The following is a 26,884-nucleotide window of genomic DNA, read 5'->3' as shown; positions in this document are numbered from 1 at the left end:
TGCAAATCTTCCAAAGTCCTCCTGTTCTTCCCAGTACTGATGTAATAGATTTACAGCACAGAAACAGCCTCTTTGGCATATACATGTTGGACCAATCAGATATCCTAACCTAATCGAGTCCCATTTACCAGCACTTGACCTACATCCCCCTGAACCCTTCCTCATTGAGATGCCTTTTAAACATTGTAACTGCACCAGCCTCCAACACTCTGGCAGCTCATTCCATCTAAAAGCAATGCTTCAAACACAAGTTGTAAAAATTATTTATTGGTTTCAGAACAAACATTAAGTCTTGCACAGCAACATCTCTGACCAGGAAGCCCTGGTTTAAGGCCCACATGCTCTATAGGTGTGTAAAAACATTGCTTCAAACAGTTTAAATGAAAATGACCTTTTCAAAAATTTCTATTAAAGAAAACCAGTGCTTGGTGAATCCTTCCAACATAACACCAACAAGTACACCAAATTTAAAATAAAAAAAATCACAAGACTTTCATGGTGCTGATCTGGACTAAATCTGTAGCTTTTAGCTACCTTAAAGTATTTGTTCAATTCATGGCAAGCATGGTAGCAAAGAATAGAAATATCTCTATTAAGTCTATAGAAAAATCAAAACCAAGGATTTTCTTTATGCTAACAACAGTACTTCCCACAATTTGTCCAAATGATCTCAGACTGCCATAATTAATAAGTGACTACAAAACTGAAGAATTTGCTACAGCAATTACAATCTTATGTTTTGTACAAGTTACTTATTTAACTAAGTATATATTTGCAGTCTTGTACCACAGGAGCAGTGTTCCCATCTCTGATGGGGGGGGGGGGGGGGGGTGGACTTGAACCATCACCAATGGATGGTATAACACATTGGCCAGGTTGATCAAAAATGACAACATTTAGAGCAGTAACTATATGGTTGACTTTGCAGTGAGACTAAGATTGTAGAAGCATCAAAGCCACTGTCCTATGGAAAACTACCATGGAAAAGTTAATTTACTGCAGCTGCTTTCCAACAAGTCTTTTGTCCTCTAGTTTAAAAACTTTTAAAAGGATATTTTAAATAAATAAAGGATGTCAAAAATGTTCAACTTCAAATTAGTATTGCTTTTCTAAAATCCAAGTAGCATAGTAATGTTAGGGACTAGCTATAGATGACCTAATTAAGTGGTTTATGGTGATCAGCTGTTACTACGTCTGCAAGATTTAGTAAATGACAGGTCAACAAATTTCAGAAAAATGACTTACAGGCAAAATGGAATCAAAATTGATTTGTACATAAAATGCCATTCAACAAGAAAACACCAGAATTTGCTCCTAGTGGTAACTGGAAAGACAGAAGATCAGACAGCATGCCAGAGGATTCATCTTCTGAAGACCAAGAGTATTTTCTGCTATTAGTTCTGCTCTATGTTCCAACTAGCAAGGCTGCTAAGTAAACTTTTAACAAGACACAGAAACCAGGGAATGTACAATTTATGGTGGGGTTACAGGATTAGAATATTTCTTTATTTTGAGTCTAAAGTGTCAAACCTGGTTGAAGAATAAATTTGATTTACACTAAATAAAAAGACCGTAAAGGAATTTAAACTAAGTGTTTATTTTTCAACATATGCTCAATTGTCACTTGTTTACTAGTACTGAATATTACAGAAAAATGCAGCATCAACTATGCTTCACAGAAGTGTGATACTGTTACAGTGGTCCATTATAGTTTTAAACAGTGACTGCAACAGCTCTTAAGGACGAATGAAATATATCTCAGTGCTGCCTGTATTTTGTTCAGTCAACTTCTTCCATTCGTGATGTATCATCATCATCCCCTTCCAGTGGAGGCATCTCTTCTGTATTTGTTGGACCTGCATCCTCCATGACAGGATCTTCCTCATCAATACCTAGGAGGGAAAAAAAAAATTATTATTCTTCTGCATGCAACAAAACCAGCAAGAAATCTACAAGTTTAATCCTACTGTCAGAGGTTTCTTTTCACCATTTTTCTTAATGGCAACTGAACCATTAGTCAATACTGGAAATTAGACAAAAACTGCAAAATCTCTTACTTGGTTGTCAAGATGCTTACCAAGACCAAGCTTAATCATCCTGTAGATGCGATTAGCATGAGTCTGTGGATCTTCTAATGAAAAGCCAGAGGACAGCAGGGCAGTCTCAAAAAGAAGAATGACCAGGTCCTTTACTGACTTGTCATTTTTGTCAGCTTCTGCTTTCTGCCGTAGTGTTTCAACAATTGGATGATCAGGATTTATTTCCAAGTGTTTCTTAGCTGCCATGTAACCCATTGTAGAGTTATCGCGAAGTGCCTGAGCCTTCATGATTCGTTCCATGTTGGCAGTCCATCCGTAAGTACTGGTCACAATGCAACATGGAGAGGCAACTAAGCGATTGGAAACAGTTACCTGGGGATGCAAGTTAGAAAAAGGGGGAATTACAGAATGAAATTTAAAAAAAACAATGACTGAACATTGGGGGCATTAGTTCCTTAAATCTATGGACAGTTGTTTCAACAGGTGAAAATTAATGTCACTCCCAGAAGTCTCATTCAAACAGTACGCATCCAAATTCAAAAAAATTAGAACTGAAGCGGTTTCTCGCCTGTCTGTAAATTCATCCCAGATCCAACATGACTGCAATCCTTTGACTCAAACTGGTTAACACAAATTTGAACTCTGCCATCTTTAACCTTCACTTAAAAGGAAATTTGATTTTTCTAGTCTTCAATATTCTATTTTCCATAAGTTTAAACAAACATACTTTCTCAATTTTCTTCTCCAAGATGTCCTTCATTATCTTGCACAGATTCTCAAAGTTTGCCTTCTTTTCTTCCTGCTTCTTTTTCTCCTCTTCATCTTCTGGAAGCTCCAAACCTTCCTTTGTTACAGAGACAAGAGTTTTCCCATCAAATTCTTTGAGCTGCTGCACACAGTATTCGTCAATTGGCTCAGTCATGTAAATCACCTCCAATCCATGTTTTCTTAGCCTCTCCACAAAAGCAGAGTTAGCTACTTGATCCTTTGTTTCACCTAAAATGTAAACAGCTCAATGACTAATGATGTCTAGTATACATTCTAGAAATCTGCATATTGTAATGTATGCTCTACATACCAGTTATATAATAGATGTGTTTCTGGTTGTCTTTCATACGGGAGACATAATCTTTCAGAGATACCATTTCATCACCACTCACTGAAGTGTGATACCGGAGCAACTCGGAAAGTTTCTTGCGATTTTGAGAGTCCTCATGGATTCCAAGCTGAGGTATGAGGAGAAAGAGCAAGGTTGATTATTCGTGTAACTAGGGACAGGTAGCTGTTACTGGAAATCAATGTCTGCTCTTGCAGATTTTGAAGTGGTGCATAACAAATAAAAAGCACAATTTTAGAGCTCCTAGAATTGTTCGCATGAAGATGCATGCTTCACTCTTAATTCATCTCAAATCAATTTTATTTTTCTGGAATTTCTACACTAAACATGCACTTTACAAGTTGAAAATATTTAAAACAAAGCTGTAGAAAGAAGCCTTCGTTTGGGTAGAGCAGTTTATTTGGAAAAAGCCATTGTTTTGGATTTAAGGTTAACAAACTAAAGATAAAAAGCACTATTGTCAAATCAGTTGCAGACCTAAAAAGCCAACTAACTGTTCTCACTTGCCTCATTAGCAGGTTGATAAGGTTTTGCCTTGTTCTACTATTTATAGTTAATGGATTTTGGAATGTGATGTCATATTAAAAAGCAGCCATGTTCACCTTGAGGTTTTTGGAGAATTGTTCATATAGCTTCTTGTAGTTTTCTTTGTCCTCTGACAATTCCGTGAAGAGCTCCAAGCATTTCTTGACCAGGTTTTTACGAATTACTTTCAGAATCTTGCTCTGCTGCAACATCTCTCGGGAAATATTAAGGGGCAGATCTTCTGAATCTACTACTCCTTTGATAAAATCTTGGGGGGAAAGTTCACACTTAAAGAGAAAACTCTCATCATAAAATGACAAGTGAGAAATTACATTCACATGATTTAATTGAGTGTAGAATGCATCAGGTATTCCTGCCCAAATACTTACTGAGATATTCTGGAATTAGCTCTTCACAATTATCCATGATGAAGACTCTGCGCACATACAACTTAATGTTGTTTTTCTTTTTTCTGTTTTCAAAGAGATCAAATGGCGCACGTCTTGGAGCAAAAAGCAATGCTCTAAACTCCAGCTGGCCTTCAACAGAAAAGTGCTGTAAAACAAAGTTGATTGACCTACTGGTTACAACAAAATTTTTCAACACTTTCCATCATTGCATGAGTTAGTGTTAATAGCACACTTACTTTTACTGCCAAATGCTCCTCCCAATCGTTTGTCAGACTCTTGTAGAATTCCCCATATTCTTCATTACTAATGTCTTCAGGATTTCTTGTCCAAATGGGTTTGGTCTTGTTCAATTCTTCTTGATCTATATATTTTTCCTTAATTTTCTTCTTTTTCTTTTTGTCACCTTCTTTCTTTTCATCTTCTTCTTCATCTGATCCAACATCTTCAATTTTTGGCTTGTCTTCTTCTTCTGCAGTTTCATCCTCTTTCTTTTCTTTTTCTTCCCCTTCATCATCACTGATTTCTTTATCACGCTCCTTCTCCACCTGTTTAAAAATGTTTTGCAAGTATTATTTTTGTGAAAGTTATGACTGGGTTGATTAGACAAGTATACACATCACCTAATTTATTTCTGGGAGTCTCAAAGAAAAATGCTTACAAATAAAGTGATAGGGTAGCCAATGAACTGGGAGTGTTTCTTGACAATTTCTTTGATTCTCTTTTCTTCTATATATTCCATCTGATCTTCCTTCAAGTGCAAGATTACTTTGGTTCCACGGCCAATATCTTCACCTTTTGAGAAAGCCAAACTAGTGTTAATGTTTGAACAGTATGCTGTTTATACAAGTTCATGAAATATTGTGTATGAAAGGGATGATATTGTTTAAGCAGTCAAGACTCTTCCTTTTATGAAAGATCACTTTCATAACTTTTGAAAGTATGCAAAGAAAATAAGTTCAATTGAAGGTTTATAACCTTATTTTTTGCAAAGAAACTTACCATGATCTAATCTTACTGTGAATGACCCTCCAGCAGATGATTCCCACACGTACTGATCATCATCATTGTGTTTAGTGATGACTGTTACTTTTTCTGCAACTAGGTAAGCAGAATAGAAGCCTACACCAAACTGTCCAATCATTGATATGTCTGCACCAGCTTGCAAGGCCTCCATGAATGCTTTTGTTCCAGACTTGGCAATGGTACCTAGATTGTTAATAAGGTCAGCTTTGGTCATTCCAATACCAGTATCGCGAATAGTCAAAGTGTGTTCCTTTTGATTTGGAACAATGTCAATCTTCAATTCTTTGCCAGAATCCAGCTTGCTTGGATCAGTTAAGCTTTCATAGCGAATTTTATCGAGAGCCTTTAAAATAAAAACAATGATCAGAATTCAACATGTTTCTTAGCTATACAATTGATCGTTAAAGCTACAATCAAATTCTGGGGATGTGATCAAGCTTAGAGGTTTATTTTAACAAGTGTTTGAAGACAAGACAAATAATGGTATTGTTTTTATGCAAAGTTCCTCCAAAGTGCTGAATGTGGACATGCTTTCTTTACAGCACCTCCAATAGGGTGGCACAGTGGCTAGCACTGTTGCCTCAGCACCAGGGTCCCAAGTTCAATTCCAGCCTCAGGTGACTGTGGAGTTTGCACATTCTCCCAGTGCCTGTGTGGGTTTCCTCCGGGTGCTCCGGTTTCCTCCCACAGTCCAAAAGATGTGCAGATCAGGTGATTTGGCCATGCTAAATTGCCCATAGTATGTGCATTAGTCAGAGGGAAATGGGTCTAGGTGGGTTACTCTTTGGAAGATTGGTGTGGACTTGTTGGGATGAAGGGCCTGTTTCCATACTGTAAGGAATCTAATCTAAAAAAATTCCCCAAACTTCTAGTTGGAGAAAGGCAGTTAACGTAGAAATACAAGCCACTCATTTCACTTGTCAAGAAGTGATCTAATAGTCAGCACATGTTTTAAAATTCTGCCTGACTTGCTTGTCTTTTAAGTGGCAGAAAAGGGTTCATGAGTTAGCATATTTGGAGTCTACACAACCCGCTAGGTTTTACGCAAAAACTCCATGGACGAAGTGTTATGCCAATAGATCTTCATGACGGGAAGACTCTTTCCACTGAAATCTTGCTACACTGCACACTAGATTACTGCTGGATTTAAGCAAAGATGACCTAAGTGGCCATTGATGGATAGTTAGGGATTATAGGTAAAGATCTATAAATCAGCCAGCTGGCCAGAAAAATGCAGGTGGAATTCCCTCTAAAAACAAAATTTAGGTATGATACATAAAGGGAAGGGCAAGCAAATAAACAGCAGCACAGTTACAGGAAAAAGGGGAAACAAAGACACCAAGCACATTACCATGAATACCCAAAAAGGTATAAGGGCATGAAGGTGTTAACAGAAGGGATACTTTCCTTAAGAATTAAGGAGACTAGAGCATGATATAGCTGCCTACTGCAACATTGGAGTGAATATCAAGAATGAAACTTTATTGCTGGAACAGCACAGCAGGTCAGGCAGCATCCAGGGAACAGGAGATTCGACGTTTCGGGCACAGGCCCTTCTTCAGGCCCTTTCCTGAAGGAGGGCCTGTGCCCGAAACGTCGAATCTCCTGTTCCCTGGATGCTGCCTGACCTGCTGTGCTGTTCCAGCAATAAAGTTTCAACTTTGATCTCCAGCATCTGCAGACCTCACTTTCTCCGTGAATATCAAGAAGTCTTATTTCGTGGAGAAAAGAGGCGGCTAAGGGGGGATTTTAAGTATCTGAGCCATGAAATCTATAACTAATAGCAGAGCTAGAAGCTAACTGGAGTCACATTTTAAAAAGATTTGTCCATTAAGTGCTGGATCAAAAGCTAGAAGATGCGATTACTCTGGAAAGTTCTTTTGAACAGGATAAAAATGAATCAAACGTCTCCTCAGTCTAAGAGGAATGGTCCCAATTTTATATTATCTGGATTGGGAAGAATGAGCCCATGTGGAGAGAAATCTGGCCTCAACTAATCAGATGAACTTTAGTCAGTTGGGTTGAAATAACTCACTGGTTACAAATTATCTGGTCATCTTACCCTGTATTTAGCAGTGACCAGATGAGAACTTTAATACAGGACTTCTCTAGCACTACAGGGATGCAAGCTTAGATTGGGTCAACCTGTAACCTTAGTGAATCAAGATTTGGGTGTTCCAATCCAGACATACTATGCAACATCTAGCAGACCCTGTCTATGCACACTAACCAAGTTTCTAGATGGCTTCAAAATTCAGTTGAGTGGGGAGCTATACAATGTGGTGGTACATAAAAAGACTAAAAAGGATCCTCACTATAAGCCAGAAAAAGCAGTTTAAATATTTGCTCTCTCCCATAAGGAATGATGGAAATCTGTTGGATACCACTAATATCTCCAAAGAGTCACTAGTGGAGATTAGGACAAGTAATTTTTATTTTTGCACACAAGATACAGTCTTGCAAAATTGATACATGTTCAGTTCCATCAAGAACAGCATTCACCACAAGTTATACTGCTGCTGCTGACTTCAAACTGCATTTTATATAGCATGTAGAAAATAACTCCACATCTCTTTGGAGTCAGGTTGTTCACAAACATTAAACAAGTCCATGGAATCAATCTAAACATTTAAAAAGCACTTAAGACTGGTAGGCTATAGGTTACAAGATAATTGCACCAAGACGATAGGTTCACTATCTATCCTGTGATAGAATGTGAACAAGTTTTCCAACATCTTGAAATTCACCACTGACCCTAAATTATGGAACTAGCCACATAACCCAGTCACTGGTAATGATCAGAAGCTGGTTGTGTTTGGAGTAACTCATTTAATTGAGGTTTCAAAGCCTCTACATTTCAAGTTACAGATTTTAAAAAAAATGTATTCAACTCCCAATAAAGTACACTGGTATGTGTAACAGTCAGATGACTCGAGATACAGGAGGGAATCTGAAGCTTCCAACTTTAAATGAAACATTTGTCCAGAGCTTCAATGATAACTAGGGATGAATAAATGAACACTTGGGATGCTGGTGTTGGACTGGGTGCACAAAGTTAAAAATCACAACACTAAGTTTAATCCAACAGCTCTTGATGAAGGGCTTTTGCCAGAAACGTCTACTCGTATGCTGCCTGACCTGTGTTTTCCAGCAACACTAATCTAGACTCTGGTTACCAGCATCTGCAGTCCTCACTTTCGTCTATAGTCCAACAGGTTTAATTGAAAGCACTAGCTTTCTGAGCACTACTCCATCACAACCACCTGATGAAATTAGTACTTTGTTTTCCCACAGTCTATCCATTCTTTCAAGGAGTTTGAAATTCTTTCACTAAGAAAAACAGGATAACTAACATCTCACATTCAGATACCAAGGACCCTGCTATCATCTTTCAGGTATTCTGAAATCGTATTATTTATGTCTGTTGTGATCATACCCATCCTTGGAAGGTGGAAAGAATTCTGCTTACAGCTTCTAGAATATTCTTATACTACCACTATTCAATTGAGATCATGTTGCGAAAGTAGATTAGATATAAGTTGATCGACGTCTTGAAGTCAGAAATGACATTAAAGAACTTTATTAACAGTGTTAAACCACGGTCAAAGATTTGAAAATGAATCTTGATAACCAAAATCACTAAAAAGGTGACTTACATCAGAGGAATTAGAAATAAGTTCTCTCAGAAATATTTCTTTGTTGGAATAAAATGTATTAATGATCAGAGACATCAACTGAGCAATTTCCGCCTGAAAGGCGAAAGTCTCAGTTTCTTCCTCCATCGGCGCATCCTGCGTGGTTGCTGGAATTTCTTCAGGCATCTGTTAACGTAACGAGAAAGTAGAATAAAAGGTTTGATGAGCAAGAAAACAAATAAGTACTATTAAAACGAAAATCGGGGTAAATTGAATTTCGTGGTAGAAGTAGTGTCTCCACATGCGCAGTCTGACTCCACCCAATGGAACAAGCTTCTAGAAAAGTCTAAGGGTTACCAGAAGGCTTAGCGCGGTAAAAACGCGTTGATAATGAACCGAGTAATAAGTGAATCGTTCGAGAGAAAAAAAGCTTTCCCAGATAGCGTTTTCGCTTTAAGAATCATAGAAAACAAAAACATAACTCTTCTAGAACATCCGGTAAATCAATTCTGTGATCTGAAATTAAATTTAATTGATTCGAAACAAAAACCAAATTAAGTTGAACAGCCTAATTAAAAGCCGGAGCTACTAACATCAAACTCTGCTAATTACCCGTTACCACTTTTTTTTTACCTTCCTTAAACACGCTCTCGTTCCGCGATTCTTTTAACAAAGAGAAAGTAGCACAATCTCTACTACAGCTCGCACCTTAGGTAATGCGGGCAGAAAAGGCGGCGAACCGGTTTTTATATGGCGCCTCGTCTTCGCCAGAATCGAAGTTCGAGAAACATCTCGAACCTTGGTCGGGGCTTTGCACAGATTGACAGTGGCAATGGCCAATGGGGAGCCAGAGCGTGTGGCGTTCCAAATCGGAGTGGGCCATTCAGCGGTTTGAGGGCGGGGAGTGCGCTGCGTGGCGGCCGGCAATGCGGAAAGCCCTTGAATGAGTCACAACCCCTGAAGTTGCTGGAATTTTCTGAGCCGTTTCGAGATGAGAATGAGGTGACTTCATCACAGACTGAACATAAAATGAATAGTGCTTCTCAAAAAAAAAGTATCGCAACAAAACATGTTACTAACATAACATTTCTGAATACGTAAGGCGTAATCTGAGTTTAAATTCTTCTTAAAATGACTTCGAGTTTGAAATACCGTGATCGTTAATATCTTAAGTAAGTCGTTTAAAATAATCGGTAGCCCAGATTAAAGCCTTCTGCTTTAAAGCTATTTAAAAATCATTTTTTTAAATCCATCTCGATTGAGTGTCCCAATCGACAGTTAAACTGGTTAAATTTCATATTTTAATGCAACAATGTCCACGATGATGTCCACGAGACACTAGGCACTCGTGGATTGAGCTTGCAGCCCCATCACCACTGATATATAATGTCAATAGATAGAGGAAAGGAGGATAATTATGGATGAGGTAAGGGGGAGGGCAGCTGAGGATATTTGACAAACTTGCAACTGGCGCGGCAATATAATGGTTACTTTAAATTCAGATTCTGGAACATTCTTTCAAGAGCTAACATTTAGTGTGACAGGAGCTTCTGGAGCGTAATTGACACGATAATGCTTTGTCTCAGGGCATTACGGATGTTAAATTACACAATCTGTAGGTAGCAACATCTCCCCATCTACCTACCCAAACACGCTTCTTTGACATCAACCATCCTCTAACTCGAGCCTGATTAACGGCTTTAAAAATTAAGAAAATCGGCAATTACATCATGCAATAAAATGATTTTTAAAAACCTGTCACTGCCTGGTTATACACGGTAACAATGAGCATATTAACAGACCACAGTGGAAACCAGGGCAAAATTTCAAATTTTGAGTGTACAGCCCTCTCAATTTTTCCATTTGTTTTGGGTGTCTTGTAGAAAAGTGACAGGAAACTCACCATTGTGAACAAAAATTGCAAAAAAGTCATCTGATAGAAAAATTGTTCCATTGATAAAGATTATGGAAAATAAATAACATGAAAGCATGGGAAGGGTTAAAGCATGAAGACCACTGGCAATCTGTGTTCTGTGGAAGGCAGGATGGGATAACCATAGTGGAACATTCATACACCAATTAGCAGAGTAAGGTTAAGGCTGAAAGGTGGAGGGTGCTGCACGCAGCAGTCCCCTGCAACCGCAGATTGCGGTGGTTCACGGACTCCCAGCCCAACTGCTTGTTCTGTGGCGCTGTGGAGTCCGTGGACCATGTATATATTGGGTGTGGGCGTTTGCACTCCCTTTTTGATTTCCTTAAAAACCTTCTCCTCTGTTTTTGGCTGCACTTCAGTCCCACGCTCCTGATCTTTGGGCACCCGGTACGGAGGAAGGAGGGCAGGTCTGAAGACCTCCTTGTGGGTCTGCTCCTGGGCCTGGCCAAACTGGCCATCAACAGGTCCAGGCAGCGGGCCGTGGAGGGGGTCGTTAGGGCCGACTGCCTGCCCCTCTTCCGCGGTTACGTTAGAGCCCGGGTGTCCTTGGAGAAGGAGCACGCGGTGTCGACCAACACCCTGGAGTTGTTCAGGGAGAGGTGGGCGCCGCAGGGAGTGGAGTGCATCATTTCTCCCCCCAATTCTATTTTGATTTAGTCCCTACCCTCCCCTTCACTGTTTTGATCACACAGCACTGCCCTTTGATGTAAAGGGCAGTGCTTGTCACTGGCCACCCGGGTGTTTTCCTATCTTCCTGGTGGTGGAATTTGAATAAAGATTCCTGCACCTTGTGTCTTTCACTGTGTAAAAAAAAGAAAAAGGCTGAAAGGTGCACTATGGCGTGATGAGATAACACAAGTAATAAAGCAAGTTTCTCTGTTAAGTGTTATTATGACAGGATTGGGACAATAAATATTTGGGACATGACATTAAAATATCTAATTAATAGTAGAGTCAGCTTGAGACAGGAGACTATTGTAACAGATGGAATATCTATCATGACAGATTAGTCTGCAATGGAACATCTTGTAGCAAAGTTAGCGATAAATATCTAACTGTGACATTAGAATAATATTAAGTAGAATGTACAACTAAAGAGATAATGGTAACTAACATCACTGGTTTATTGTGTAGCTAGAGTGAGGTACTTTGATTAATATAGTTGGACATGCTGGTAAGCTAACAGAAACACGATAAAAAAAATATAAAAATCCACTGACCCTGAGATTCGTGGGCATTCGAGAATCTGCTTTCTCAGTGTCAGGGTTTTTTGTTTGCAAATAAAAGACCTACTTCTTGAAGACCTCTCTGCTTCTCCTGGTGGTTCTCTATATTTTCTCCACAACAAATTTGACGCTGCGAGCAGGGTCGTGCAGAGACCCACCTGGACAGAGGGCAGCAGTAACAGGGCGCTTCTTGGTCCACCGGGGGCACTCCCGAGACTGACAGAATAAGGGTACCCAACAAAAAAAGTTAGCATTTTTGCTGTGAATTCGGACTATATTCTGTTGGCTTCGAATGGTCCTTGGGGACTCAGAGGTGCAGGAACCTGCCGGAGGGTCTCTCTAATCCAAGGCGAGGGGTAAATTGCTACTGAAGGAGACGTGGAGAATTGGTCAAGAAAACTGTGCAGTAGGGTAAGGAGTAAGTAAGAATAGAAATGTAGCAATTGTTTGAGTAAAAAGTCCACGTGGTGTATATAAGACCCTATAGATAGATAGGGCAGAATAAGTAGTGGGAAATTGTTTTATAAGACCCTATAGATAAATAGGGCAGAATAAATAAGGGGAAATTGTTTTACTGGAAGCGTTGATAGACCTGTTTAGAAAGCCGGCAGATTGGTAGTGGATGATTAAAAGTAAAATAGCAGAGAATGGTCATAGTGTTACTAGACTGTTAAATGTTTTAGATAAGACCTGTAGGATAATTAGACTTTGGGAAATGAACAAAGGTTCTGGCTGAGAGAGATTGATTTATGGCCGAGTTTGCGCGCGCGTGTGTGTGTGTAGCTGTAGCTTGCAGAATGTTTGTGTGTGTGTGAGAGAGAGAGAGAGCAGCTGTAGCTTGCAGAATGTTTCTGTGTGTGTCTGTGTCTGTGTCAGTGAGAGAGAGAGAGAGAGAGAGTTTATAGTTTAATCATTGTGATCTGATTTGTCTGCATAATTGTTTGTTGGTGGTTAAAGGTTTGTGTTTTGTTTCCCTGGAGCTCGAGATCCAGAGGTATTTTGATTATATTTTGCACTGTAAGAATTTAAGATAGTTTTTTTTAGAGAGAAATTTCTCAAAAAACCGTTAGTGATTGATGTATTTTGAAGGTGCAGTGTTAGATTGGTTTAGGTTGAATGAATGAGAATAGGTTGTTTGTATTAACTAGCTGCAATTGAGGACGTTTAGAAATTGATAGATTGGTAAGGGACAATGGCAAGTTATAAAGTTAGGAATTGCTTATGCTATTGAACAGAGCACTATCGGACTTAAAGGTATGAGGAAGTGATTTATGAGAGCAAAGATAATAAATTAGTTGGACTGAAATATATCATAAGATGGATAAAGGGACTGCAGTTGAGATACTGAGTAAGAAATTTCCAGTGGCAAGAAACAATGTTGTAAAAATTTCTGAGAAATGGGAAAAAAAATTAAGGATTTATTGACTAAATGGCCAAAAGAAGGTACCTTTGATATACGTATGTGCATTGAGATGGGAGGACTAATTAAGAACTATAAGCCAAAAGTTGAATCTAAAGACAGAAACCAAAAGAGGGATCAGGAGGTGGAAATATTGAAACTTTTCAGGAAAGAGGGTGAGGAACTGAAGGTAGCTTGTCAGGCATCTGTGGTGACTAGGAAAGCTGCAAAAGAACAAGCTGAGCAGTTACGGGAAACAGAAAAGCAGGAATCAGCCCCCCCTCTGTAACCAGATATGGAGGAGTTGAATAGACCTCCTCCCTACTCGAATGAAGAGGCATCGAAGCAGTGTCCAGTAATAAAGGGAATAGTAGAAATAGAGGGACAGTTAGAATGGGGTGGAAGTGCGGAAGACAAAAAATGAACTGAGGGAAAGAAGAGAAAGAGAAAAAAGGGACAGGCAAGAGCAAATAGAAGCCATACAACGAGAACAAGAAAAACTGAAACATGAGATTAGTGTGCTGCGTGGGCTAAGGGAACAAAAAGAAATGGAGGAATACTCATTGCGATACGAAAGAAGGGCTGAAGAGAAAAGCAGTGAAAGTGATGAAGAGCAAGCAGAAAGGGATGATGAGAGACCAGAAAAGAAAAAGGCCCCAGTACCTAAAGAATGGGAGGAATTAGAAATCGCATCGGACTCAGAGCGCGAGGGGGATATATTGAGAAGTAGTGTCAGTAAAGGGAAAAAGGGTCAACAGGGAAGGATGCTACCGCTCCTTATAAAAGAGGGGAGAAACTCACAATACATTCCTTGGGAAACTCAGGATCTGGAAGGGCTGAAGAATGTGCTGCCCAGTTTACATGAGGGAGCGGGAAGGTGGATCAAGGCTTTTGAAGATGAAACCACAGGGCAGTTGCTGGCTATAGGAGACTTAAAGGCACTGCTGATGAGGTTGGTAGGACTCCCGAAGTTAAAGGAAATAATGGTCCAAGCCCGTTTTAAAAATGTGGCAGATAATCCAATGATCGATGGGGTCGGGTTTGATCGAGTGAGACAGAATGTATGGCGGGCCTTAAGAGACCGTTATCCACCCAAAATGGACACCCAGGCTCTAAGAGGGGATCTACTGGGAGAAAGTGAAAACTTGGCTGCCTACTTGGAAAAACAGTTAAAGAAGTGGAGGCTGGAAACAGAGTAAGATATAGAGACTAATCAGTTGCTGACCACAATGTTCAGAAATTCCATCATTGAGGCAATGCCCTCCCAAGTCAGGTCAAGGCTGTAGGAGGTGGTGGGTCTGACATCATCGATGAGCTGCCAGGAATTTAGAGATCATGTAGCTCATGCAGTGGAAAGGTTTCAAAAAGACAAAGAGAAACTGTCTGAACAGCAGGAAGAGGTGCAAAGGAAGCTGGTGCAAATGCAGCTCGAAGAGCATAAAAAGGAAGAAAAAGAAAAGGCTAAAAAAGTGTTGCCAGTAAGAACCGACACAGTAATCAATACTGGCATGAACCAAGAGCTGGCGCAAGGGGGGGTCCTATCAGGTAGCCAGAAAGTCCCATGCCAGCAATGGAGGTTTTTAGAGAGACTTTCCCGCAGGTAACGTAATGGGGGCAGGGCAGATTTAAACAACAGCCTAAACAGAAGTGGAGTCCGCAAGGACAGGGACGTAGGAATGGGGGAATAAGGTACATGATAAATAATTAGGCTCGAGGGGAGCCAGAAATGATGTGCTGGGGATGCCATCAACCAGGCAACTTTCGGAAAAATTGCCCTTATTAGACCAGGTCCTCTCTGCCCTACAGCGGGCCGGCGGGAATTCCCAGTGACCATTTCCCAGACACCTACAGGCCCAGCAGGACCTGTTAACCCGTATGGGATGTGTTAGGGATGCCCTGAGAACCTGGGTGGGAAGGGGCTGTACCCTGTAGTAGCATGGGAGGCTGATCAAGAACCAGTAATACAAGTTAATATAGAAGGGCGGCAGACACCGGTGATGATAGATATCGGAGCTACATACACTTGTGTACAGCTGCGGTATGCCTCTCACCTTCCCATGTCAAGTAAATTTGTTAAAACAGTAGGGTTCTCAGGGAAATCATGGTTAACTCGATTTACAGCTCTAGTAAGATTAGAAATGGAAGGTAGGGAGATAGCTCTGCCAATATTAGTGTCTAAAGAGATGCAAATTAACTTGTTAGGTAGGGATGCTTTACTGCAGTTAGAGGTAAGATTGGAGTGCACACAGCAGGGCTTGGTCATAGAAAAGGCCAATACACAATTAGTGATGCAAGAAGTTAAAGATGTTAATGTTTATTGGATAGGGGATATAGTAAGTGATATTCAAAACATTTGGGGATGTGAGAAGCAGAAGTGTTGATGATGTTGACTAAAGCAAGACCATAAGACCAGAAGACATAGGAGTGGAAGTAAGGCCATTCGGCCCATCGAGTCCACCCATGTCTGAGCTGCACTGTATAGTGATATTTGATGAGTCTCAGGATGAGGTATTAGAGAGGCAGTGGCAGCAGGAAGTCACTACTCCGCAACATTTGAGAAGTGAAACAATAGTATTAGGGGAGCAGGGAGTGATCCTGCAAATAGAGAGAAATGCGGTCCTGGAAGGGTGGTATAGAGTACCAGGTGCCGCACCACATGTAACCTTATTGGTAAATAAGGGATATCAATCTAAAGACTTAGGACCTATGGCCAGGTGTGTAGAAACAATCAGGGATGGCATATGCTCACGACAGGAGTTTGGGAATCTGGGGATGGCAGCTATATTAAAATCCTGCATGCTGCAACTTAATAGGGAATCCGAGGGAAGTCAAGATAACACCAAAGTGGAGCATGCTAGTGACAGTGGAGGAAGGTGATCAATATGGTAATGAGCGATTGGATGCATTACTAGCCACTTTGTGGTCACAGCATGATACACATGTGGGGAGAGTGAAATCAGCTAGCCCAGTGGAAATAAGGTTAAAACCAGGAGCTGGGACAGTAGTGAAATTTCTGACGAATGAAGTTATCCCAAGGTTTAGTATACCGTCAGAAATTAGTTCAGACAATGGGTCTGCCTTCATTCAGGAAGTAGTTAAGTTGGTGCTGCAGTCTTTGAGAATCAGAGGTTTGGGTGCGTGTATCATCCCCAGTCACAAGGTATGGTGGAAAGGATTAATGGGACATTGAAAGCCAGATTAAACAAGATCTGCGCAAGCACCGACCTTGATTGGGTTGATGTGCTGCCGCTGGTGCGAATGAGTTATCGCATGCAGACTAATCGCATGACCAATCTAACACTGCATGAGATGCTCTCAGGTAGACCTATGCCAGCACCCAAGTGGAAAGGCCCATACGAAGGGCCTAGCTTGGAGTGGTTAAGCTTAGAACTTAAACAATATATGCAGCAGCTAACTATGATACATGAGACTATCCACCTGCAGGAAACACAAAGGGAACCAAGGAAGGACCAATTTCACCCGGGGATTGGGTGTATGTGCGGTTTTTTCGAAGACGCTGGAATGAGCCGAAAGGGGCACCTTTCGTAGTGACTAAGGCATCACCTACTGCCATCCAAGTGAAAGGATGACACAAGATACCACCTTAATCATTGTACTAAAGCTCTCCCACCAGCATAAACTAACTCTAACACTGAGGTAAGTGGAGCTGAGGCCGAGGAACTTGGACACGGGCAGGGCACACAGGAGGCTAGTACCCCCTCAGCAGGTTCCGAATAACGTAGAGGTGAAGTTCTTGGGGATACCGATCATTCTAGAAATGATTGTGATGGAGATGTGGAGTATAGTTCTCCTGGCAACAGGGATGGGGATGACATGGTGGATGCCCATGATACCCCCCCTCTCTGATGCCACTTGGAGACCATTAATTTGGCAGACCTGGACTGGTAATGCCAGGGTCATTCAGGCTGGGAGGCAAAGACATATTAGAAGTGCAGAACTTGCTGCCCTAACATGGGTACGCACCGTGACAATCACTGGTATCAATGGGCAAACTATACGGCCATAATGAAGGCTAGATAGAACAGTTTCTTGTGTACTAAGGCAACCCCTTCATACTATGCTATCCCTATGCCCTATAACTTGACCACCTATACTCAATGGCATTTGCAGCCCGCTAGCTGACCTCTTAATCTAGATGATTCATCAATTTACATGCAATCCCATTGCCCGTTTTGGTGCCTCCTATTTCAGGCCTCTACATTCTATCAGCAGGATGATGTGGGCTGGCAGCAACTCCAACGATGGTGTGGCTACCAGTAAGACTAATTACAAGTTCCCTGTGGTGGGTTGAGTTTTGAATGCATTAAGCAAAATGGCTCCACACCAGTTGGCTATTTTAAGGGTCTTTGCAGGAATGCGATTGAACTCGAGGTGGACAGCACATCTGGGGCGGTTTTAAATTCTCAACGTGTCCCACTGGCAGATACTTGGTGGTGTGGTAAGAAAGGAGGGTTGCACCCGACACTGCCTGCTGACGAGTGGCAGCTGTGCCCATGTAATGCTCTTACACGAGGTAGTTATATCAGCACATGTGCAGTTTGATGCGATGTCACAGCTTTGCGCCGAACTAAACGACAGTATGTCCCTGATCCGACAATTTGGATTGATCGCATAGGACAGCCAAGAGGTATTCCTAATGAGTTTAAGGTCCGCAATGAGATTGCTGTGGGCAAGGAAGCTCTCATCCCAGTGATAGGGGTTAGCAAGACTGCTGAATGGATTAATTACATTTATTACAACCAGCAGAGATTTATCAATTATATTGACGCTGCCCTGGGGAGAACAATTGGATGCTACGACTAAAATTACATGGCAAAACAGACAGGCCTTAGATTGGATACTGGCAGAAAAAGGTGGTGTTTGTGTGATGTTTGGGGAACATTGCTGTACCTTTATACCTAACAACACTAGCCTTGGGGGATCTTTTACTTAAGCAATGGAAAAACTAAAGAATTTAAGATGGGAGCTAAAAGACAATGCGGGGTTTGGTCATCAAGCTTTTGATTGGCTGAATAACATATTAGGGTCTTGGGGAGCCTGGTTTGTCAAGATTGGTCTTATTGTAGGTGCGGTTTTGCTTGTTGTTGCCTTAATCTTTTGTTGTGCTTTACCTTTTATTAAGTCCTTTTTAGTTCGCTTCACTACACAGCAACTTGTGGTCATTTCAGCTACCCCAGGAAGTGCTTACTCCTCTGATGGAACTCCACCGTTCTATTATTATGATCTAACAACCTCCACAGTGCAAGGAATATGTCCATGTGGGGATGTCAATGATACTTCTGAAGAATGCATGGGTCCTGGATTGTGAGGGATCTTGGGTCTTTTTTCCTGTTCTGGTTATTGGAGGACAGGTTTTTGGCCCAAGGGACCCCAGGAATGGAGGAAGAACCTTTTAAGTCTCAGACTCTGAAAATTATTTAGTCCGTGTTGGGACCTATATTGTTTGTATTGGACACAGGAGAGGCTGAGCTTATTGTCTTCTTTCTCTAGGTGAGACCAGTAGGTCTCAATGGGGGGAAATATGGAAAAGAAAGAACATGAAAGCATGGGAAGGGTTAAAGCATGAAGACCACTGGCAATGTGTTCTGTGGAAAGCAGAATGGGATAACCATAGTGGAACATTCTTACACCAATTAGCAGAGTAAGGTTAAGGCTGAAAGGTGCACTATGGCGTGATGAGATAACACAAGTAATAAAGCAAGTTTCTCTGTTAAATGTTATTATAACAGGATTGGGACAATAAATGTTGCCTGGTATGGTAGAAAGATCGTATGAGGAAAGGCTGAGGCACTTGGGGTTGTTTTCATTGGAGAAAAGAAGGTTTAGGGGTGACTTGATAGAGGTGTACAAGATGATTAGGGGTTTAGATAGGGTCGACAGTGAGAATCTTTTTCCATGTATGGAGTCAGCTATTACAAGGGGGCATAGCTTTAAATTAAGGGGGTGTAGGTATAGGACAGATATTAGGGGAGGTTCTTTACTCAGCGAGTCGTGAGTTCATGGAATGCCCTACCAGTAGCAGTGGTGGACTCTCCCTCATTATGGGCATTTAAGCAGGCATTGGATAGGCATATGGAGGATAGTGGGCGAGTGTAGGTTAGGTGGGCTTGGATCGGCGCAACATCGAGGGCCGAAGGGCCTGTACTGCGCTGTATTCTTCTATGTTCTATGTTCTAAATATTTGGCACATGACATTAAAATATCTAATTAATAGTAGAGTCAGCTTGAGACAAGAGACTATTGTAACAGATGGAATATCTATCATGACAGGTTAGTCTGCAATGGAAGATCTTGTAGCAAAGCTAGTGATAAATATCTAACTGTGACATTAGAATAACATTAAGTAGAATGTACAACTAAAGAGATAATGGGAACTAACATCACTGGTTTATTGTGTAGCTAGAGTGAGGTACTTTGATTAATATAGTTGGACATGCTGGTAAGCTAACAGAAACACGATAAAAAAGGATATAAAAATCTACAGACCCTGAGATTTGTGGGCATTCGAGAATCTGCTTTCTCAGTGTCACGGTTTTTTGTTTGCAAATAAAAGACCTACTTCTTGAAGAACTTTCTGCGTCACCTGATGGTTCCCTATGTTTTTTCCACAACAAGATCAGTTCTATAGTAAGCCATTTTGGGCAAACAAATATTATGAAACATCAATCATTATTATTGCATCTTTTGATCACATCAGAATCTCTTCAATGTCGCTGGTCTAGCAAACCAAAAGGCCCAAACTAATGCTCTGGGAACATAGGTTTGAATCCCAACAAAGTAATTTGTTCAATTTGAATTCAGTTAGTTAATGATGGTCATGAAACTAGTTTACTGATATATTTTAAGGAAGGAAGTCTGCCATCCTTACTTGATCAGGCCTGCACATGACCGACAGCAATTTAGTTGACTTGTAACTGATGTCTGAAATAGCCTAGGAACCTACTGAGTTCAAGAGCAATTAGGAATGACCCAAAATGCTGGACATACCAATGACACAATAACCAATTGAAAATATACAATCCAAAATAACTAACATTTCTGCTTCAGCTCAGGGAAATCAACTTGAACATATATCTGTGGTTTTGTTGACTGTTTCCAAGTAATAGTTCCTTCAAGTTTTGCAGGTATACTGTGTTGACAAGCTTGCAGCCCACATCTGTTATGTTGCTACATAGAGAAGGCTATTACATATGCATTCTAGCTAATTCTTCATACTATCCGTGGACCCTGACATGTTCCTGCAAAATAACTGAAGACATCTGCTCTAGAACTTAATGCAAAACTAGATAAACATTTTCAATACAACTACAACACTGGCAACCACAGGCAATGTGGAAAATTGCCTATGTATGTCCTGTATACAATAGTACCCCAAATTTAACCAATTCAATTCCCACCCATCAGCCTACTTTCAATCATCGGAGTTTTGGAAGGGACCTTCAACAGTGCCAGACAGCAGCACTTCCTTAGCAATAATTTTCTCACTGATGTTCAGTTCAACCAGGGCCACTCAGCTCTTCACTCCATTACTGTTTTGGCTCAAGTGTAGACAAAAGAGCAGGTGAAGTAAAAGTGACTGTCCTTGACATCAGGGTCACATTTTTGACTCAGTAACAGCTGAGCAAAACTGGAGCCAACACAAATAGAGAGATACCTTTTTGCTAGTTGAGAGTCATCCCAAAGAAAGATGGCTGTAGTCGTTGGAGGTCAGTGATCTATGGCCCATGACACTACTGTAGGAGTTCCTCAGGGGTGTTATCTAGGCTCAAACATCTTCAGTTGCTTCATCAATAATCTTCCCTGTCATCACAAGGTCAGAAGTGGGAATGTTTGCTGATGAATGCATGATATTCAGCACCATTTGTATCTCATACACTGAAGCAGTCCATATCCATATGAAGGAAGACCTGGACAAAATCCAGTTTTGGATATTTGCACTGAATAAGTGCCAGGCCATGACCATTTCCGACAAGAGAAAATCTAACTACCAAGAACAGGTTAGAGCCTTGGATCTGTTTGTGTGCTCGCTGGAGAGGACCAACTCAGGAATATCCATGCTTCTGGGAGACATAGCATTTCCTTAGTGACTCACACACCAGGAAGGAAAGAAATCTTAAGCTGGTTCAACTATTCTACAATCATACAGGTTGTCAATAATCTCAAAAAACCTAAAAGCTTCCACTTAAACCATAGTAAGAACTGGAAGCTAAAGTGCGACATCATTTCCTTCATCTCACCAGGTGAGACTGGTGTTTTGAGAGATCCCTGAATAGGTACGGCAGAGGGTGATTGAAAAACTGAAGCTCAGATGTATGTGGCCAGCAATTTCAGCAAGAACTCAACAAGATTCTGCATGGTCGACTGGTTCATAGGTTAGATCACATGGGATCCAGGGAGAGCTAGCCAATTGGATACAAAATTTGTTTGGTCAGAGGCAGAGGATGGTGGTAGACGGTTGTTCAGGCTGGAGGCCTGTGACCAGCAGTGTGCTGCAAGGATTAGTGCTGGGTCCACTATTGTTTATTATTTACATAAACAAGATGAGAATATAGGAGGCATTGTGAATGACATCAAAATTGGTGGTAAAGTATACAGTGAAGAAGGTTATCTAAGAGGATAATGACATAGAATCACAGAAATGTACAGCATGGAAACAAACCCTTCATTCCAACTCAACCATGCTGATATCCTAACTTAATCCATCCCATTTGCCAGCACTTGACCCATATCACTATAAACCCTTCCTATTCATATACCATCCGGATATCTTTAAATGTTATAATTGTACCAGTCTCCATTACTTCCTCTGGCAGCTTATTCCATACATGGACCTTCCTCTGTGTGAAAAAAATTGCCTCTTAGGTCGCTTTTATATCTTTCCCCACTCACCCTAAACCTATGCCCTGTAGTTTTGGACTCTCCCACTCCATGGAAAAAAAACCTTGTCTATTTATCCTACGCATGGCCCTCATGATTTTATAAACCTCTATAAAGTCACCCATCAGCCTCCGACGGTCCAGGGAAAATAGACACAGCCTATTTAACCTCTCCCTATAGCTCAAATCCTCCAATCCTCAAATCTCCCATCTCATCCATCCGTTCCACCCTCCCCCCCCGATCTATCACCCCCATCCCCATTCACCTATTGTACTCTTTGCTACCTTTTCCCCAGCTCTCCCCCCCACCCCCATTTATCTTTCCACCCTGGAGGCTTCCTGCCTCTATTCCTGATGAAGGGCTTTTGCCCGAAACATCAATTTTCCTGCTCCTCGGATACTGCCTGACCCGTTGTGCTTTTCCAGCACCACTCTGATCTAAACTCTCATTTCCAGCATCTGCAGTTCTCACTTTTGCCTAAAATTTCAACACGTCTAGTTGCAATCGTCAAGTGTGTCTTACACATACAGAGAGCCAATGCTGGACAGTCCAGGTGTCTCCCACCTGAGATTCAAATGAGCACATCTTATACATGTTTTCATTATGTGTTACAACTCAATGGTATTAAGTAGGCAAAGACAACAGCACAAAGGCCTCTGGTGCATTGAAATTTGTGTTCCTGCACAGAAATTGTAATGCAGAGTCTTTGTATTATCCTTCTGGAGACAAAGTATGTGTGTGTATTCTGCATAAAAGGTTTCCAGGTGAGTTGGTGTGGCATGGAAGGAACAGGCGATGTGACAGTAGTCTTCCCCATTTCTTAATTAGGTCATTCGGCATGATTGTTTTGGCACCCTGGCCGCTGGTCCTGAGTGGAACTCTGAAATAAATCCAAATTTTGTACCTTCAGTATGGTGTAACTTGAACCCACCTTTGTTCTCGGGATGGGTTCAGGACTCAGAAGCAGACTTTGACTTGTTTCCCACTCCAAGACAGAAATTCAGCACAATATTTCTTCTCCTTTGGTAATTTCTCATGCAGGCTGAACACAATTTGTGCATTTGAATTTCATGAAGTCATGTTAAAGAATTAAAAAGGTCCATGCATTTAAATAGATCTGTAATTGGTAGTTCTCCAATTCTCTGCCCAAAGGTAGGTCTTTGGTGATTATTTGCCAAACCACAGAAAAGTTCTGAGAGTTCTTTTTACTGCAGGTGGATTGATGAGGCAGTCCTGAGTTTACATCTGTTGGATAGAATCTTGAATACACATAAAGAAGGTGACTATCTGCCCTGCAACAATGTAAGCTGAAACTTTGTTTATAACTATTTAACTGTAGCAAGGACACAGAAGGATGTAGCAATTTGAATTTTTATTTTTCAGTTTTGCCATGCATAGCCCCAGAAATTAGAGATTGTTAATAATACATTCACATTATTTCAGCTGCCTTGCCACTTGCCCAAAATCTTGTTACCCTAGCCATTCCCAATCATAGAATCCTTATAGTGTGGTAGGAGGCCATTTGGCCCATCAAGTCCACACCAACCCTCCAAACAGCATCCCACCCTATCCCTGTAACCCTGCATTTCCCATGGCGAATCCACCTAGTCTACACATCCCTGAACACCACGGGCAATTTAGAATGGCAAATCCATCTATCATGCCCACCTTTGGACTCTGGGAGGAAACCAGAATACCTGGAGGAAACCCATGCAGACACAGGGAGAATGTGCAAACTCTAACAGTCACCCAAGGATGGAATCAAACCTGGGTTAATGGTGCTATGAGCAGCTGTGCTAACCACTGACCCAAAATGCCATCTCTACCACTGAGCCACAATACTGGCCCATTATGCATTTTACCGCTTCCTACCAACAAAGGTAAATGAAACAGAGAAATTAGCACCCCCAATTCATCTATTGCGTTACAGTGAATTAACATTGATGAAATGCACGTTATAAAAGAACATGTACATTTTATGCTAAAATTCTACCTTTAACATTATTTTTTTCCATTTGTCTATTCTGATCTTATGGGAAAACACCATCACCTTCAGGTTCCCCTCCAAGCCCTCACCATCCTGACTTGGAAATATGTCACCATTCCTTCACTGTTGCTTGGTCAAAATCCTGGAATTCCCTCGTTCATGGCATTGTTGGTCAACCGACAGCAGATGGACTGCAGTGGTTCAAGAGGCAGCTCAGCACTCCTCAAGGGCAACTAGGGATGGGCAATAAATGCTGGCCAGCCAGCGGTGCCCACAAACGAATAAAACCAGTTTTCCATTATGAGTTTTGTATTTAATGTGAAATACATGACAGCAATGATATGTATTCCTAAACTGTTGCATTAAGAGTTCAAAGTGCTGCATGAGGATAATGTTGGACAGGAATTGGGCAGAAGCAAAAATAGAAATCGCTGGAAAAAGTCAGCAGGTCTAGCAGCATCTGTGGAGAGAAATCAGAGTTAACATTTCAAGTCTTGACCCTTCTTTAGAAATGATGGTAGCTAGGAAAGAGTGTTTTTTTAATGCAGAAAATAAGTGAAATGACTCCACAAAGGCTAGTATTCTGTCACCAAGTCATCTTTTATTTACCCGTGCAGAGTACGTGATACTGATCCAGCTAGATCAGAGTTGACTCCTAGAGTGACCAAGGTTGAAACCCTGGCACCCCTGTCTACAGCTGTCAGCCAGCACTCCTACATTGGACCTGATGAACAGCCTTAGCCAGGGAACTCACATTCTATGATATCCATCTGGCTGACCTCATTCCAATCACAGGGGTAGTGGGGGGGGGGGGGGGGGAGGGTGTAAGGAGTAAATGATGGGTGGAGATAGAGCCCAAAAAGAGAGAAAAATAGTTGGACAGTCAAAGGAGTGGATAATAGTCAGCCTAGGAGAATGAATAGCTGCTAATTGGGAAGATGCTCAGACCCTAAAATTGTGGGAATCGATTGGTTTGTAGTGGATATTAGTGGCCAGCCTATCCCCAGAAATGGAAACAGAGATATCATGGAAGGAAAGGGAAGAGTCAGAGATGGAACAGGTGAAGGTGAGAGCAGGTTGGAAATTGGAAGTGAAATTGATAAACGTTTTCAAGTCTGGACAACTCCCACATTTACCTTGATTATACATCCTCACACCCTGCATCCTGTAAAGATTCTATTCCATGCTCCCAGTTCCTCTGTCTTTGTCGCATCTGTTTTGATGATGGCAATCTCTGTAATGTCCACCTTCTTCCTCAACCGAAGATTCCCCAGCATTGTAGTTGACAGGGCCCTCAGCTGAGTCAGATCCATCTGCATTTCAGCCCTCTCACCCTCTCTTCCCTCCCACAACAGCAATTGATTTCCTCTGTACTCACACTACAATCCCACCAGTGTCCACATCCAGAGGATTATTAGTTGCCATTTCCACCACCTCAAGTGGGATGCCACCACCAGACATATGTTGCCCTTCCCTCCCTTGTCAGCATTCTACAAGGACTGTTCCCTCTGGGTCATCCTAGTTCACTTCTTACTCCCAACATCCCATGGTACCTATCTCTGCAACTACAGAATGCATAACACCTGCCAGTTTACTTCCTCCCTCCTCAGTATCTAAGGGCGCAAACACATCTTCTGGGTGTAGCAGCACTTAACCTTCACTCATCCAGTCTACTGTATTCACACTGCTCATAACGTGGTCTCCCTTATATTGGGGAAATGAAGGACAGACTGAGTGACCACTTTGCAGAACAGCGACATTCTGTCTACAAGAAAGACCCCAAGCTTCCCATTGCCTGTCACTTGCACACATGACCTTGTTTCCAGGCCAACTGGTCGGAGGCCTGCTGTAGTGCTTCAGTGAAACTCAGCACCTTATTTTCCATTTGGGAATTGTACAGCTTTCTGGACTCAATATCAAGTTCAACAATTTTATGGCTTGAGTACCTTACCCACGCTTTCCCTCACACATTAGCCCTTGCTATCACATGGTCTGCTATTACACACATTCCATTATGAGCTACTATTAGTCCCTGTTAGCAACAATTAATTCTCCTAGGCTGACCGTTATCCACTCCTTTACCTGTCCAATTGTTTTTCTTTCTCTTTGTGCTCTATCTCCACTTATCAATTTTCACACCCTCACCGAACCTTATCTTTTGCATAAAAAACAACTTATTCCTAGCTGCCATTAGTTCGAAAGAAGGGTCATGGGACCCGAAATGTTAACTCTGATTTCTCTCCATTGATCGTGCCAGACCTGCTGACTTTTTCTGATTTACAGCATAGAGTCATAAAGATATAGAGCATGGAATCACATTCAGTCCAACTCATCTATGACAACCACATATCCTAAATAAATCTAGTCCCATTGTCATCTGTTGTTCTTTCAGAATTTTCTTTTAGGAATTAGGTAGTTAGGTTGTATTTGGGAAGGTGAACAAAGGTGTTATTGAAGAGGTAGATTTTAAGGAATTCTTTGAAGGCAGGAAGACATAGAGTCATAGAGATGTACAGCATGGAAACACACCCTTCAGTCCAACGCGTCCATGCCGACCAGATATCCCAACCCAAATTAGTCCCACCTGCCAGCTCCTGGCCCATAACCCTCCAAACACTTCCTATCATATACCCATCCAGATGCCTTTTAAATGTTGTGATTGTACCAGCCTCCACCACTTCCTGTGGCAGCT

The 26,884-nt window shown here is 41.4% G+C and overlaps 1 protein-coding gene across 2 annotated transcripts; it reads right to left on the bottom strand.

The window, feature by feature from the left end:
- Nucleotides 1-1,577: 1,577 nt before the first annotated feature.
- Nucleotides 1,578-9,563, bottom strand: LOC122553510 (heat shock protein HSP 90-alpha). Of its 2 annotated transcripts, none has more exons than XM_043697384.2 (11): nt 9,458-9,563; nt 8,771-8,935; nt 5,091-5,457; nt 4,750-4,883; nt 4,328-4,636; nt 4,071-4,236; nt 3,759-3,949; nt 3,118-3,265; nt 2,767-3,035; nt 2,078-2,411; nt 1,578-1,892 (listed from the first exon to the last, which is right to left on the bottom strand). In XM_043697384.2, exons 2-11 carry the CDS (start codon nt 8,933-8,935, stop codon nt 1,780-1,782), a joined length of 2,196 nt encoding a protein of 731 aa, XP_043553319.1. In that variant the 5' UTR covers nt 9,458-9,563; the 3' UTR covers nt 1,578-1,779. The 2 variants fall into 2 exon arrangements, with proteins under 2 accessions (XP_043553319.1, XP_043553318.1); XM_043697383.2 differs by having other exon boundaries at nt 9,383-9,533.
- Between the last annotated feature and the right edge of the window lie 17,321 nt (nt 9,564-26,884).

This window comes from Chiloscyllium plagiosum, unplaced genomic scaffold, assembly GCF_037043375.1.
Source record: "Chiloscyllium plagiosum isolate Xiang-an unplaced genomic scaffold, Cpla_swu_hap1 HiC_scaffold_8, whole genome shotgun sequence".
Taxonomy (NCBI): Eukaryota; Metazoa; Chordata; class Chondrichthyes; order Orectolobiformes; family Hemiscylliidae; genus Chiloscyllium; species Chiloscyllium plagiosum.
The sequence above is the reverse complement of the archived record's forward strand: the minus strand, read 5'-3'. Positions and strand labels throughout refer to the sequence as shown.

Bases quoted from the DNA above. Each gene is read 5' to 3' on its own strand.
- LOC122553510 (XM_043697384.2), bottom strand. From the start codon at position 8,935: ATGCCTGAAGAAATTCCAGCAACCACGCAGGATGCGCCGATGGAGGAA. The intron at 4,237-4,327 runs GTAAGTGTGCTA...TTTGTTTTACAG, and splicing joins AGGAGCATTTGGCAGTAAAA to CACTTTTCTGTTGAAGGCCA. The intron at 3,266-3,758 runs GTGAACATGGCT...CTCATACCTCAG, and splicing joins AATTCTCCAAAAACCTCAAG to CTTGGAATCCATGAGGACTC.